At 43.4% G+C, this 17,085-nt stretch overlaps 1 protein-coding gene across 2 annotated transcripts in view; it reads left to right on the top strand.

The window, feature by feature from the left end:
• The first annotated feature begins 476 nt into the window (after positions 1-476).
• The window catches only part of GABBR2 (gamma-aminobutyric acid type B receptor subunit 2), a 482,477-nt gene continuing 465,868 nt past the window's right edge, over positions 477-17,085 (top strand). The window contains exon 1 of one of the 2 annotated variants that reach the window (XM_071555005.1): positions 477-1,553. In XM_071555005.1, the coding sequence (XP_071411106.1) occupies positions 1,239-1,553 (315 nt within the window). In that variant the 5' untranslated portion in view covers positions 477-1,238. The remainder of the gene's footprint in view (positions 1,554-17,085) is intronic. The other variant, XM_071555006.1, reaches the window with a different exon arrangement.

Genomic DNA, 17,085 nt, shown 5'->3' with positions numbered 1-17,085 from the left:
GTAGGGTTGCGGCACCCCTCGGGGGAGCTCAGTCCTGCTGCAGCCTTTTCTCCCGCTCCCCCGCCTTTTTTTTTTTGGTAACCGCGAGCCGTGTGCCAGGCTCCCCCAAAACCGCCAAATCTGCGGGAAAAAGAAACCAGTCAAGAATAAAAAATCCCGACTCCTGCTCTTGCGAAACGCGCGTCTGCTGCGTGCCGCAGAGCTGCCGTGGGCCGGGCCGGCTGCGCGTGTGCGTGTGCGAGGTGCTGGTCCCGAGTGGGAGCGTGTTGCGTGCCGCGTGTGCGCGGGGGAGGGCGGGCAGTGTGCGCGGGGCCCTCCCGCACCGCGCTGTGTGTGCGTGTGCCGGGCGGGTCGCGCGTGGGGAGGGAGCGCAGCCGTGGCTGCCGCCGCCTCCCCACGCCCGTGGATGGGCAGCAGCCACCGCACGCACCTCCCCGCGCCCATCCGCTCTCGCGTTGGGAGCTCCACCTGGAGAAGGTGCCCGACCCACAAGCAGCGAACGCTGCTGCCGCCCGGCCCCAGCCGCCGCACACTTTGCTCTGGCCCCGCCCGCGCATCCTGTCCGGCGGCTCTGCCCGACCCGAAGGACGAGCGCAGGCGGCACCTCCCGCCCGCGGCGGGGGCTGCCCCGGCTCCCGCGGAATGCGGCACTAGCACCCCCGCCCCAGCTCGGCACCGCTCCCCTCCTCCGCCTCCCCGGCTCTAGGGGGGGCTTTCTCCTTTTCGGCGTTTTCTGCCGGAGCATCTTTTTTTTTCTCCCCTTTTGGAGGAGGAGGGGGAAGGAGGGAGGTGTTCAATGAGGGCTGCTCGGCTCCCCGCCCCGCTCCTGAGAGGTGCTGTCCCTCCCTGAACGGAGAAGGGGGAGAGCTGCCGAGGAGAGAGGTCCAACTCCTTTGCTGTGCTGCTGGGGAGAGCAGACGAGGGTGGTGGGGAGCGTGTCAGTGTGCGTGGTGGTGGGGGTTATTTATTTATTTATTTATTGCTCCTGGTGGTTGCAGCTGGCAGACCTGGGAAGGAGTAGGCGCCATTGCCAGAAGGATTATTGCCAGGGGAGTGGAGGGGGGGACGAGAGGAGACCCCGAGGCTCCCGGGGAAGCGAAGACTGGCAGCTCTTTTCCTCCCGCCTTGGCTTCTGCCGCCGGGGGATGCACCCGGACTGAGAGGGGCTCGCCTCCCTTCCGCCCCTCTGTCCGTCCTCCCACCCTCAGACCTCCTCCTCCTACCCCCCAGCCAGCAGCATGCATCCCTCTCCGCGGAGACCGGCCGCTGCCACCTCCAACCCTGCCATGCTACTGCTGCTCCTGTGCCTGGGCTGGGCGCCGCCGGGCTGGGGCTGGCCGCGGGGCAGCTCCCGGGGGGCGGCCGGGCTGCCCCCCAACGCCACCACGCCGATATCCATCATGGGCTTGATGCCGCTCAGCCAGTCCGAGGAGGACCAGAAAAGCAGGATCGGCCGGGGAGTGCTGCCCGCCGTGCAGCTGGCCATGGATCAGATCCGCAACGAGTCCCTGCTCAACCCCTATTTCCTGGACCTGCGGCTCTACGACACGGAGGTAGGGACCGCCGCGGGCCCCGCGCCGCCGCCCAGTCCCGGGGCGCTGCGGGTGCAGGGGCGCAAGGGCAGCGCGGACGCCCGGGCCGGGGCTGCGACTGCCGGCGGGGCCGCGACTGCCGGCGGGGCCGTGCGCGGCGCCTCCGAGCTGCCGGCAGATGTGGGGGGACCGGCGGGGGAGGGGGAGGACGTGGAGCCAGCGGGCCGTATCCTGCCCGCCCGGCACATCAGGAGCGGCTCCCTCGGCAGCTGGGGCGCCCCTGCCCGGGAGTCGCCTCCAGCGCGGGGGTGGGCCCGGGCGGGTGCTCGGGTGGCGGGGGTGCTCGGTGGCGGCGGCTGCTGGGATGCGCTGCCCTTGGCACGCACGCACACCGGTGGGAGGAAGGTGCCTGCTCGCCCAGCGGAGCCGCGGCCGCATCTCTGTGCCAGCAGCCACCCGCTCAGCAACAGATGCACGCCGGCCGCGCCGCTCCGCCGGCGGGCACACCGTGCCAGCACGGCTTATCCCATGTGGCGCCGGGACGCGACGGGCAGCGATCACAGCCTTAGTTTGAGGAGAAGGCGGGGAGGGTTCCGTGGGGTCTCCCCCTTCCCTGACCTCCGGCCAGCGCGGCTGGAGCGGCTGAGCGCCCGCACGAGGGTGCGGGGCAGGCGGACGGCGGAGGTGTTCGCTCCTCGGAAAGAGTTAAATTTGCAGTCCCGGTCCCCGCGGAGTGGCCGGCAGCGCGGCAGGATGCCTGCGAGGCGCCCCGTTCCGGAGCGCTGCCCGCGCCCGGCCGGCAGGGATGGGAGAGGAGGGACCCTGCGCCGCGCTGCGCGGGAAAACATCGTCCCTTTACCTCTGTGAGAGAGGGAGCGAAGCGAGGGTTTTGTCGAGTTGGTTGTCACGGCCACCCACCCCCAGCTGCCTTTGGTTGTGGTCACAACTTTAGTAGCGGTGTGTTTGCGGAGGGTGCGCGGGTCCGGTACCGGGACTCCCCTGAAGATGGCAGTCGCTTCTTGTGTAATGCTGGCGGCCGGGGCTCGCGTCCAAGACAACCCCCGGTAAAGCAAGAGACTGCTGAAAATCTTCCTGGCTGTAATTTAAGGAAGCCCCTGTGTCTGCTTCTCTTGGGTTCTCAGGGTCCGGGGAGGCATAAGCTAAGAGAAGTAATGACAGGCTGTACCATTTTGTGATGGTGTTTCTGTCGCCAGAACGACTTCCAAAAGCCTCTCCTTGTAGGGTGGTAGCTTTTTACTGACATAGATTTAGCATAGTGTTTTTTTAGATATCTCTGAGCAGTAATACATGGAGGGCAATACTGCTGATGACGTCACTTAGGAAGGAGCACCCTGCCATCCTGTTGTGTTGTGTGAACAAGACTGAGATACTGACAGAGAATACAGGCAGGATCAGCCGAGAGTAGCTGCCTGTTTCCTTAAAAATGAATCTCAGCGAACTCTGCAATCATAATGAAAAGAATTATGGGGGATTTTCTGAATGGTATTACCTGTCTCGTAAAGTGTGATGCGTGTTAGGAAAAAAATCACAGTTCTCCTAATCCTGTTTTCATGACACTGTTCTATATATGTTCTTCCTTCAGATGGGAATATTACAAAAATGAGATATGCATAGGAAGTAGGGAAGCCTAGGTAGGATCTTCCCTCTTCGTACAGTACCGTCATGGTTGATAAGCTGCTGTACTTCATTGCAGTCAAAATGTTTTGAAGTCCTTAATAGAGATTTTGGGTTCTGAACTAGGTAGTTATCATTAAAATATTCAGGGGGGAAAAAATGCCCTGTTTGTTCTGGAATGAGTGTCATTTTCTTAAAAATTGCATTTTTACTGTTTTGTACTCTAGGGACATAAAGAATCAGGGTCATGTTGCCAGCCTGCTGTGTTGCTTTGAATGCTTTTAAGCAATTAATAAATGAGTAGTTATGGAATGCTAAGTCAGGCGAATGTATATGTTTGGAGTACAGTTGAGTCATTATTGCATACTTAATAGTCACAAGTAAATAACTTAGTGTTCATGAAGAGCACTAGATTGACTGCACTGAAAAAGAATAGACTAGTGTCTGGAAGAGCCATTAAATATATAATGGCAGCACAAACTTTTTCACTCGGTTCAGACATTATTCCTTCAGTGCACTTACGGTAAGCAGAACGGTAGCTGGCTCATCATGCCCACTTGATCCTCAGCCTATTTTCTGAGGCCACCAATGAAGAGATACCCTGAAGGGCCTGGATCCTTATCATTACATAATCACAGACCAGGGAGTAGTTTTCCCTCTCAGTGCTTCACAGGTGGTGCTTGTGATATTGTTGTCTCTTGAAAGAGAGAATGTACCACCTTGAACACATGCATTTTTTTAATAGATTGAGAAATAATTGCAGTATATTTATAATGCTTAGGAAATGTATGGCAGTGATTTACTAACTTCTGTATTCCTTGTGTCTTTCTAAACTCCCCCAATGTTGCAATCTGATCTTCATATTGCAAATTTATATAATACTTTAACAGCTTGTGAAAAATAATAATTAAAATAAACAGATTATATATTTTTAAATTATGCATCAGGTACTTTTCTGTCAGGATTGAACTGAATATTGTAGCTTGCTTGATATTTCTGGTTTGTATAATGAAGCATTTTTTTCTGACCAGCCATCTGAAGAATTGCAGTGTGCCTTGTAAGTTCAGCTGCTGTTTGTCAGCACTTGAACTCACTAACCTTTGAGGACATGAGCAGCAGCTCTAGTGTTTTTCAAAGCATTTAAATTGAATTAAGCACTTAAGCAGAATGCTTAGTTTACGTTTCAGTTGAGATTATGTGAATTACATCTTTGTTGTGAATAGGATCACAGGTTACATCAAGTACAAAAATACAGAGGCTTCTGTCTTGAGTATTTTTTGATGATTAAATGTACTTAGAGTACGACCTTAATCCAATTTGATAAACTCTGTTTTGCTACTCCATAGGCAGGTCTTTATCTATTTGGTCATTCCTACATAGGCCGGGCCAATAAAGGAAAGCTTAGGTGTGGGCATTTGCAGAACCCTTGTCTAAGTTAGTAACTTTAATTTGTACTGTTCATTTCAACAAGAGCAGGAATCTCATACTAGATGAGACTCTCGAGCAAAATTTCACAATTATGTTATTTTAGAAATTCAAGGATTTATAAAGTGATCATTTCTAAAGAGTCTCATCCAAAACCCATTGAAATGAATGACAGTAATGCACTGATTCCAACAGCCCTTGGACCAGGTCCTAGAAGTTAAGGGTTCTTGATAGTTCATGGCTTTGGATCAATAACCATGGTACAATATTTATTCTTCTTTTCCATCCCAGTGATTGTAGCTTTAGTTGGTTGAAAATGCAAAGGAATGTTTCACAAAATAATAAAAGAAAAAGCTTTCTGTACACTAGATACAGCTCAAAACTTCATATAAATCAGGAAAGATGATTTCAGCTTAAGCACCCTGACATGTATCTGTTGGAGGAAAAAAAAAATAGAATAACCCTAAAATAAAGGAACTAACTGTTTAGTAGACACTATTATCAATTTGAGCAGTATCTAATTTGCATCAGGCAAAAAACTGACAATGCAGGAACTGAAGGAAGAGCCATCATGGAAGAAGACAAGGGCTTTAATGGATTTTGGTTATCTGCCCTTCTACAGCTGGACATCTTCCCTCAAATATGCAATGTATTTTCTGATTCCTTGTAGGAGCAGTGCTGGAAGTGGTGCACAGACAGTGTGAATTTGTTTTGAATCTAAACATGTATGGTCAAGAAAGCTTTGTATGCAAGTTAGAACTCTGTCAATTATTTCTGAAGATCCAAGTGAGTCTTGACAAGCCGAAAAAAAATCTTCCAGAAGTAAGTGGATATATTATTACAAAGAGGGAAGAATATTCATACTGTGGAGATGAGATTATTTTATTTTTTCTAACTACAAAAATAATTTGTGGTAATCATGATATAATCTCATCTTTGTGTAACAATACAGTCTAACACCTTTAAATAGCAGGTTGGCATAGAAGAGTGAGCTCTGGAAAATACACAGGACTCCACAAAATTTGAAGGAAAATGTGAGCTTATTGGCATTTGATATGTATTTTCCTTTTTCTATTCTGTAACTAAGTAGGAAGGGCCTTGCTTAATTCATTTGATAAAAAATGACAGTTTAGGTGTATTATATGTAGACTTTCTCTTTGTTTTCTTCTTTTACTCAAAAGTTATGTGTATTTTCAGTAAAGCTCTCAAGGCTTAAGAAAACTGTACAGCTCATGCAGCAGTCTGGGTCATTCTTACCAGCTATTCTAAAATTTAAAGGACCCCAAGCCTACAAAAAAAAGTTTCCTTTTCCGGAAAGTCCAGTCATGAGAGGTGTCAACGAAGTTGACTCATGACTTATTCCTGCAAGTGGAAATAAAAGAAGTAGTTACTTTCACTAAGGCTGGGGGAATCTATTCTGGAAACGGGAGAGCAGGTTTGTGTCAGTAGTGCAAAATAAGTTGTCTGTCCACTGGAGCTCAGTGTTCAATAGCGCGTAATGGTCATCACAAAGGGCAAACAGCTGATGGTTGTTGTCTGAAAAACTCTACCACAACAGAATTTAGCAAGGGAGCATCTTCTCACTGTGCCAAAAAAGTGCATGCGATGTGTTGATTAGGCCTTTTGTCTTAGCAGGCATAGATTGAAGTTGCTCCAGCAGTGTCTGGATTTGCAAGGGGAAGTACGGGATACCAAAGTCAAGTGGGGCCTCTGGAGGTGAGCCCTGTCATGCTTGTGTATGCTCTGAGTACTAAATTGTCTGGAGCCTTATTTTCATTTTTGTTGTGCTCAAAATGGGATGGATAAGGTGGTGTTGTGGTCATCTAAGAATAACAATTGAATACGCAGGAGATGTCAGGGTCTGGAAAAGGGTCCAGTTTACAGCAGACAGAACTGGCAGACATATGTTTTTGTACCATCAGGTGAGCAAGTGTCTGGCATATGTTGAGATAGTTGGGTAATTTCTTACCTTTAAATATTACCGAGTGCTTGTGCTGTCTGATATTTGCTGAGATTGTGGCATTAGAATTCAATACACTATGTGTATGGTGACGATCACTGTCTGCTCTTCTGGCAGTATTCTGCTTGGGAGAAACATATTTCTTTAAATAGTCAGTGTCCCCTTTGACTTTCACGTAATAGGACTCCATTTACGACATAACCTCTTTTTGCTTTAGAGATTTGTAAACTTGGAGGGAATACTCTAAAAGTTCACTGTTTATGTTAATTCTGTGCTGGTTTCTCCACCGATGTTAAGATGTGGGTGGGGAGAGGAGAGAAATAATGTATGCACTGCTCCCACTCTTCTGGGTGCGGATCCCAGACCTGCAGAATGTATATCCTCTAAATATCTCTGCAAAGATATTAAAGCCAATTTGTGACATATGTCTTGCAATTTCTTGTATAACTTATTTTATGCATACGGCAAAACACACTGTTATGGAATCTTTTGGTTGAAATGCCAAACACATTCCTTCAGCAGGAAAAGTTCTCTTTTTTTTTTTTAATAAATCTACAGAATAGTTCCCATTTACAATTGAAGAAAGAGGGGGAGGGTCCTATCCTCTGATATGGCTATCAGCCAGAGTGATTTAGTCAAGTTTGTGGAAAAGATAGGATGTTATCCTGGTGATAACTGTGAAGAAAATATTTGCAATAGGAAAAAGGAGAGGAAAGAGCTAGATGAGAGAGATTTAAGGATGGCATTCACAAAGACAGTTGTCCATGTACTATTTACATTGTTTTAATTAAATACGTGTAACTATTTATGGTGATGACATAAATAGCATTGCATATCAAGGCTACAGAACATCATCTCACATTAGTGATCTGGGCACAACACATGTGCAGCTCAAGCTTTGTTCTCTGCTTTCAGTTTCATCGCTCTATGGATGTTTCCATGGCATATGGCAGAAGAACAATGCATTTGAGCAAACTGCAGAAGCTAGGATCCAAACAGCTCTTTCATGAAATGAAGTTCAAGTGGAGACCATTGCTATAACAGGAAAGGAGATAATTTTCCTTAGGAAGAGCTGAGCCATTGCTTATGGAGGTCTGGTTCAGGGAATCAAGTGGTAGAAGTTAACAGAGGAGAACTTTCTGTAATTCTCTTTGGCTCAGATAGTAAATTGAAGCAGCTGGGGGTAGCAGAGAGGTGCACTGAGGGGGGTGAGCACAGGTGTGACTCAGTCCTGTGGAAGTGTGTGTTGATATGCAGCAACAGCCCCTTATATCCCAGAAGGCCTATTTCAGACTGGGATTACAAAGATGATACAGTGCACATACATCATATTTTTAAATATTTTTGTACTAGGAATCCTGGGACTAAATCAGCAGCAGAACCCTCAAGGTTTTCAGGAGCCAAATGTGCTGTTCTCTGATTTGTGGGTGTAGCTGAGCTAGAAATGAGATTTGCAGTACTTTCATGGTCCCTGCACTCCACCATTAATGGACCAGTAGCCTGACTCCTGACTCCATTGCTCTGACTTAAAGAAGGTGGCGCCCCTAAGAATAGGTAGAATATATTTACAGTCATTCTGTCGCCCCTTGCCGTGTCACTGACACCAGTGGGCCATGTTCTTTGCTAATCAGGGATTTCTCTACTTGCAGAGGATTTTGCTATGGGTAAGGTCTGGTGGATTTGGAGACAACTTGATACTGCCTCTTGAGTGAAAATGGGACATAGTGACAGGCAAACACTTTTTAAAAAGTCTTTTTTTCTAAGTCAGTCATTGATGTCCAATTTTTGTGCCACTAATTTTTAATTATCATCAGCCTTTATTTCTGATAATTTTATCCATTGTATTTTTCCAATAAGTCTCCTCAAATGTGAAAAGGCAAATATCACATATACCCACCTTTTGTCTGAAAACTACTCACAAAGAATGAAGAATATGAGGGCTAATTCAATAGGGTTGTCCAGAGTGTTGTTATTGAGGCTCCTGAGAGTTGAAGGCCCAGATAATGGACTAATTGCTTTAAAGTCAACATCACAAGTTTGAGGGATAGGATTTGAAAACTTACGTTTCCTGCTATGGCCACAGTACTTTTCCTAAATAATTAATAGGTTCTAAAATCAGAAGACCATTAGGATTATCCACATTTTACAATATAGGCCATATATTTCACTTAGGGATTTTGCCTGTTCCACTGTCAACTGGAATATGTACTTTAGAAAACCTTCCCGTCTTGTGTTAATGACCCCTCGAAATCCTCCTCCCTGGAAAACTTTTCTCTGTGATCTGCCTGAAATCCCTTTAAAAGTCTATTGCTATTTCCAGCTTAAACTCTCCTGACCCTGTAGCTGCGGGTGGCTGTGAGAGCAGCAGCTCCTGGTTTTTGCATACACTACTCTCCCTGAAATACCTTCCTGGCTACAGACTCAGAGCATCACCTGCAGGACAGGGAGTTGAAGGCTTTCTGACTTTTACAGCTATCCAGGGGATCCAGCCCTTTTATGAAGGGCTCTGATGGATTAGATCCGTGTGGAATCAGAAGTTTTCCTCCTTTTGCCAGATTGTCAGAGACCATGAGTGAAAACCTTGTTTGCTTCCTTCTTTGCAGGCTGGGGTCTGCTAGACTCATGCTTTGCCACTGAGTAGCTGGTTCTGCAGAACATTTTTTGAATTTTTGTCTGAACTCATTTTCTTCATTACATTCACCTTTTTTCTATGACCTGTTTTGCCACAATCTCCATCAGAGGAACTCATCTGCCTGATTGAGTTATTTCCAGTCTCAATTTCTTTTTATTAAATAATCACAACCATATATCTCCAAAAGAATCTATTTGTTGAATCTTTTATGTCCGTAAAGTAGTTATGGATTTTAATTTACTATTTACCTAGGGTAGGCCTCAGCTTCTGTTGCAGCTTCGTTGAACTACAGAATTATGTGAAGATTCATACACACAAAAGGTGTCTAAGTAACCATTTTACATGGAAAACCTCTAGGGAGAAGTAGTAAGAGGCTCCTTTTGGGATGCTAATTAACTTCCTTTCCACTGTTTACGGCTCCTATTTTCACAGGGAATTAAATGTTTTTCTAGCAAAGAATACATTTGTTTCTTTACAATGTTTACTCTATATGAAGAGACAGTTTTTGATAGACTAACACTTAGTGTGGTACAAAATACAACACAACATTTTTCAAGCATTGCGATTCAGACGTGCACTCTTGTGTATCATAACAGCATTGAGTAGAGATGTTTTTGTATACACTTATGGTGTAAAAATATTAAGCTCTGTATTTCTGTGGTGTCTTCCATGTAATTTGAAGTTCTCTAAAAGCATATTGGGTTTTGCTTTCCACTTTCCCCTGCGAATCTGGCAAACCCTGGGTATTAATAATATACAGGAGGTTGACCAAAGCCAACTTTCTTTTTTTTTTTAACCATCCATTTTCTCCCTTTCTAAAAATTCCATGTTTTTGGTGAGAATATAATCTGGAGGGATGCAGGAAGTGGTAGGAAGACTTCATTCAATGTAGTAAAATAAATTAAGTAGTTCTTTAAACCTGCTCCCCTCTGCTCCTTATTTCTTGCTGTGAAGCAGGCTGATAGTATCGGCTGCAGATCACTGCCTTTTTTTTTTTTCCCTCGAGATTAAAAAAAAAAAAAAAGAGTTCCAAATTAGGTCCCTGAACTAAAGATTCGCTTTCCAAAAGCACCGAGTGATTTGCATTTTCTGTCAACAACAGTGGGAATCACTGATTGCTCAGCACTTTAGAAAGCCAGCCCACCTATGAAAATGCAACGTGCTTCTATGAGGAGGAGACCCAGAATTGCCACTTCTAATTAAGAGCAAAAGCATTCATTGTTACTCGCTTTAAAGTTTCAGATTGCCTGGTGGAATAAAATGCTGATTTTGTTCAGCCTTTGGGACAGAGATCCTTTCAGGATCGGTGGCAGTATTAAACATCCTTTACAATTAGATTATTACATCTCAAAGATCTTGTATTTGAGAAATATGCAAGGTGCAGGTGTTTCTGAAAACCAGGAAATTGAAAAGTAGTGATTTTTATAATTAATACGTATGTGAAAATGGTGTGTTTGACCTTCACAAAAATAACAGCTTGTACTCTGTAAACAAAAGGAGTGACATGGTAGGAGTCCTGTGTCCCTAGGGCCTTGTTACTCAAGGCAAGTCTATATTGCTGGCACAATTATGTCACTGGTGGGTATCAGGTGGTGTTACCTCAATGTCAACAGTGTAGTTACTGCAGCAAAAATCTTTTTTAGCAGATATAATAAAGGTAATTTCATTAACATTGGATAGTTTACTGAAGGGTAGAAAGTGAGTTTTTCTTAACCATTGAGTTAAAAAGTTTTGTATTATTACAAATCTTTTTTTTATCCACTACAGGGCAAGTTAGGGATTAAGCTGCCTCTGAACACTAAACTAGATAGACTGAATTGCTTTTTTTTTACTTGCAGTTTTTTATGTGTTCTTGTGTCTTTCTTCTCAATCTTTTACAATTTCTCATCTTCATTCTCAAAGTGCTGCTACTAGAATTTGATCTATTACTTCAGGAATAATCTTACTGTTGCTGTATATACTAGTAATTTTATATGTTTTCTTCAAGCCTTCTATTCAGAATGGAGGAAATTAATTTGATCTTTGTGCTGCACTTCTGGGAAAGAGAGAAAAGAGGCAGAGATGGGATTTTTAGGCTACACACGAGGAGTGAAACACTAGCATTTGGAGCAAAAATAAATTTTCATTTGTCTTCCCCAAGTGAATCTCTCTAGCTACAAGCAAATCTGGTCAGTCTTGGTAGGGCAGTGGGACATTTGAGTGATGCTGTGGAAGGTAAATAATTCCAGCTGAACAACCAGCTACTTAAAAAGCTGGGAGACATTGCTGCAGATAATAGTGTCTTGATATTAAAGCTGCTCTTCGCAATAGGTAGAGGCTTGGTCTCAATAAAAGAACAGGAGTTGCCATCCACAATAAATGTATTGGTTTTCCATACATTATCAAGGTTTCTTAGGATTTATGAATGCTCTACACTCTAATTACACTGAACAATTAAGCAGCAAGAGCAGAAACACAAGGGACAAGAAGGGTGAATGATAACCTACTTTGAAAAAACTAACATATGAGGCTGGGATTAGAACATTCTATAAATGTTAATGGGTGATACTCAAGGGGGAGGAAACTGTGTGTGGGAGGCGTGAGGTGACATATAGGTTAAATATATAGCCAGCCTTTAACACAGTTAATACACTCTACAGTCAACCTTTTGCATGAACTAATAACTCTTCAAGTGATTTACAGTTCAGAAATACTGATCAGGGGATTGGGAACTGAATTTAAAATACTATAAAAGCAGAGAATAATGTGGTAAGGAGGACAACACCAAAAAGATTTCTCCTTTAGCCTTTGGAAAGTGTTAGTTGTAGGCAATACATTTATGCCAGGTGTTTGGTTTTTTCTATTTTTAAGTTTTCAGGGACTGTGCTTCTATGAGGGAGCACAATTTCCTCCTACAGTTTCCCTCTCTGAAAAGTCTTCAGTTTGAGTGGATCTCACAAAGGAGATGCCAACAGTGAGTCATCTGGTCACCAACTCTGTCCTAAGGCTTTCAGCTAGGTCTCGCAAAAACTACTTTACTGTGCTGAACAACAGTTATTTAACTTTGGTAAAACCTTCCAAAACAGCAGGGAAGGCAGGGTTTAAAATGAAATAGCCTTCATTTTCTGACAGTGAAGTCAGGTTTCAAAATTAGTACTATTTCAAATGATTGTGGAAATTCAGCTTCCCATTTGAGAAAGGGGTGTAAGAGAGATGGTATTCTAAAGACCAAAATCATACCTGTAAGATCAATCATGAGCATGGCAAATGTGGCTATTTTATTCATCAAAATGAAAACAACATGGGCTTGTTTTGATGCAAGTATTACAGGATTAATTAGCAATAAAAATACTACATAAGAAACAATTGTCTGGTTAGATAGTTAAATGTTTCCACCAGGAAGCAGAATTTAAGGACACAAGTAACAGGAGGCTGCTCTAGTACATAATCTTACTTGCTCCTTTGCCAGGAATGGGTTAAATGCAGCAATGCTGAGGACACACAGAAGTAGCAGAAGGAGGGAAAAATACTTGCCTAGGTTGAAGCCAGGCATGTATCTACAGAATAAAGTGATACTGCCTAAAATGTATGTCCATCCATATGAGGCTGAAAATGATTTCATAGCCTATGATACACCATTGCTCTCTCATGAATTTAAAGCCACTGATTGGGGAATGGGGGTTGAGTGAGTTGTGGTAGTAAATTTGTGTTTTTTTTAACACAGAGGAAGATGTTGTATAGTCAAACCACATTTTTGTTACCTTCATATGGGCCAAAGCTATGACTCTGTGGACCCCCATGTATCCGCTTAGCTGGTGAAAAGATCTAGGCATAGGAAGAAGAACTGTTCAGAGCACTTTAGCTGCTGAGGTTTGGCAGCATGAATGCCCACTTTCCACTCCTCTCCCTTAGTGTGGTCAATGCTGAAATAATGCTGGTAAGGAAGGCTGGTCCAAGGGCTATTCACTAACAAAATCCTGTTTAAGCCTCTAAGAAAGGTATTGAATGGGATTTAAACATCTTGGCCTGTACTGGCCCTCTACTCAGGGAAGAATTTCAGCTTGATTTAAAAAATGTTTAAAAAAGATGTTTTCGGTAATCACATTATAGAATCAGAAGACTATGCAACAGAAAATACCTGTTAAGTCATTGTGTAAAATTGCTGCTAAGTTGACTGTGCTACAACAGTGTGCTTCCTATGTGGTGTTGTGCCCAGACAGTGTGCTAAATTTCTCAGTCTAGGGAATGCCTATAATTTTTGATCCTGCTGCATGTGATTTGGTCATACCCTTGTATAGAAGAAAAACAGTTATCTCCTTCCCCACACAAAGAGCTCATAGAGCCTTACTGCTTTCTGACTATAAGCAATGGTGATGAAGAAAAGTGAGGGTTATGCACCAGGTATTTCTATTTCATTCCATTTTTGTGTCTAAGAATGCATTGGGCTCTTTACTTGCTGATCCCGTTGCACAGGTGTGTTGGCAGAAGAATCACTGTGTACAGTTAGTGATGAACAGAGCTTATGTCCTGCTTGAGGCTATTTGCTGGGCCTAAGATAAACATTAATTGCTTCTTTATTCATTACTATTTTACTCTTTTAACTTTTATTTATCTGTTTATTTCCATGCCCTCATGTTAGCAATATATAGATTGCAATTATAAATTAGAATGTTTAGAATTAGAATTTATTTGGAGATTTTGTGTCAAAACCTTTCAGTTGCATGTCAACTTCAGAATAATTTGTTGACCTGGAACACTGTGTTTTGAAAATTAAAATTAGGCAAACCACCTTTACTTTCTGCAGCAAACCAATTTTTTTTTGAAATGCTATCTATTCACAAAATAAATTGCCAAGCTCTGAACATATAATTTCAAATTTGATTTATGCCAAATTAACCTTCTGCTTATGAGCCCTACTATTTGTTTTGCTTTCAGATTATTGAGTCATGGAAACCTTTGAGGTTTTGGCTTTCCATCCCAGCTTGGCACAGGGAATTCTTCTGAAATCTTGAATTTCCACGAGATGGCAAAACAGTTTGCTATTCATCTGTATATGTAATGACACTTGCTGAAAATTGGAGCTTTCTGCTTCTTGGAGAAGCAAGCATCTCCCAGGCCACATGTCCATCCTCTTCCTGCCTTGAGGCTTGGCTCTTGCATTTCCTTCCCTTGTCTATGACAGAATTCCAGCAGGTGGGGTGGACTGTGTGTGCACAGGGAGATCTGGCTGCTTGAAAAGAGGAAAGGGATCACCCAGGTGGCTGCCTACGTGAGAACAGTGGCATTGCTGCTGTGAAAGGTGCAGGGAAGAAGGTGCTTGTCTGAGGAATGAAATAGGTTGTGAGTCCTGGTGAGCAGAGGTGCAGGTTCTATTCTGGGGTGGTGATCCTATATATATAATCCCTTCACACTCTGGTGAGTTTTGATTAGCAGCAAAGAAGATTTTCTCCAGCATTACTATTTTCTCTGCATTTCTGCATGTCCAGCATCAATTCCATTTCGTAGCCTGGCATATTGCAAAACTGCAAATAGTGTGTTGAAATTACTTAGCTGGCTACGACAATATGTGAAATGCCTGTCAAAAGCTGTGTGACTGTAGATTGGAGGAACAGGCCTGAATGTTTTCTCACAACTGCCATTGATTTTAAGGGAAGCATGGGGTTTCTGGTAAAAAGCAGAACCAGGCAGAGAATCTTCAGCTTTGAGCTTATCCAGCTTTTGCAGTGGTAGTATATAAAATATTATCAATACACAAGACTGCATCTTCTCTAGTGTTGTATGAAGCCTATACAAAATGTGGTCTGTACAAGATAAAACAAACTGAAACAATCTTCTGACCCAATGGTATGCAGATTGCTGCAATACAAGTTCAGTATGGAACCACTTTGATCAATTCCTGGAATATCTGTTTTCAAAGTAGTCATACAAGTTTGTGTATTGATTTGTCATGTATGGTTGAATATTTCTGCTATAGAAATGTTTAAAATGACACGTTTAAAATTAGACTTGGCAGAGCAATTTGCCTAGAGATTATTCTTGTGAAGTATTGATTCACAGCACTGCTGTGAGCTGGATTACTGTCCAAATTGGAAAAGCCAGTCGTAGAGAGGTCTTTATCCTTTAATAACAATTAGCTCCTTTCTTAGAGGGACACAGCTGACTGAAGCAAAGGAAAGCTGCAAGATGTCAGGCAACCAGGGAGTCTGAGGCCTTCTCTTCAGGGATGTGGGCTGCAGGGGAAGGGAAAGAAAAAGAAGAAAATCACCAAGAAAGATGTTTTTTTGGAGCTGGAAACTAGACACACTGGTGCTGTTTGTGTTACTAATAATCAGGTGCTCTGAGGAACTCAATCGTACTCGCCTCTCTCTTCTCGGGCTTTTACCAAACAGCTGCCTGATTGATCAGAGAAACCTAACTACAGATGTGTTGCCTGCGGTCCATTTAGCCTTGAAACATTTATACAAGCATAAATGGATTTTGAAGAACTATGAACTCCAGATATCATTCCATGACACACAGGTAAATGGTTGTAGGTGTAGAGTTGTGTAATATTCGAGCCTTCTCTGTGAGCATGCTTTGCAAAGCCTGCGACTGAATCCCTTCCATGGGGAATGCTGCTCTGCTGAAATACAGCACATGTGGCTGTCCAGTAAAGTTTGGGCTCTGGGGAAGGTGCCTGACTGTGACACGGATCTTGCAGTGCAGTCGTGCCCTGTTGGTGCTAGAAGCAGGAATAAAGAGTGTGCGAATTAGGAAGGATGGCAAACACCTATGGCTCTTCAGGTGTGTCTGAGGTACGCAGAAAGTGATCCCCAAATCCGTGGCTTGTTGAGTTGCCCTGTTGTTCTGCACTGTCTTCTTCATCTTGCTCTTTCAGCTTTCCACAGTGATATTTTTATAGATTGCTGTCCTTCTCTTTCTGCTTGTGTGTGAGCAGGAGAGAGGTCTGTGCTGTGCCATTGGAGCAGGGTGTTCGACTCTGTAGAGCCTTGCTTGCTGGTTTGAGGAAAAATTAAAGGCTGATATAAGAGGTGAGGGTTTTGAGAAACTAGATATAAAAGGTATTGAGATGATATCTTTTTAATAATATCAAATTTGATAAAAGCTTTGTCTAGGATTGATATATCTCTTCATCTGCTGTGCAAAAATTGAGGCAATCTGTTTCTAAAACCTGTCTTTTAGTCTGGCTGGAAGAATTGTGACAAAATTAAAAGGGGAAAGTCACATATCAGAGTGATCTGGGACTGTAACTGGGACTCCTGTTTTTCAAGAGGTTTTCACTGATTTGAGCTTCTGTCTCCTGCATTAAATACATGTGGTGGGGCATTTGCCCTCAGACTCATACACACATACATATAGGCTCCCTATACTGCTTAATATTTTGAAGTTGCAAAGGGGTGCGCCTCAACATATTTGCTTACCTATAAACTTTTAAACATGGATTATACTATTATGATGAATTTATTGAAATATGACAATATTACACCTATAACAGTTGTGCTGCATTATATTATGGGAAGAAGGTAATGTATGTCTTCTTTTGAAGCTCTAGAAAATTAGACAAAGGAGGAAATTAGAATGTAATTTGAATAGTGTATTTGGCTCATAACCACTTATGTGCAATTTTTGAAGTGCTTAACATATAACAAACATGATCCCATATGCTGTATAATTACTTGAGGATAGCTTCCATATTTAATAATGGAGCACAAATTTATCAACTACATGTACTCATTAAGAAAATATCTGTCTTGTAAATTACTTTTAATACATCCACTGTTTTATTTATATATAGCTCTAAGTTCCTGCTGAAAGTGTAGTTATAGATATGCAGTCCTGGAAAATGTGTATGTCTTTATTTCTCATGTACGAAGATTAAGATGTGCAGTAACATTTCAGGTTGAGTAGAAACTATGGATGTG

Source organism: Pithys albifrons, chromosome 4 (genome assembly GCF_047495875.1).
Source record: "Pithys albifrons albifrons isolate INPA30051 chromosome 4, PitAlb_v1, whole genome shotgun sequence".
NCBI classification, from domain to species: Eukaryota; Metazoa; Chordata; class Aves; order Passeriformes; family Thamnophilidae; genus Pithys; species Pithys albifrons.
Note: the sequence above shows the minus strand (reverse complement) of the source record. Positions and strands in the feature narration are given on the sequence as shown.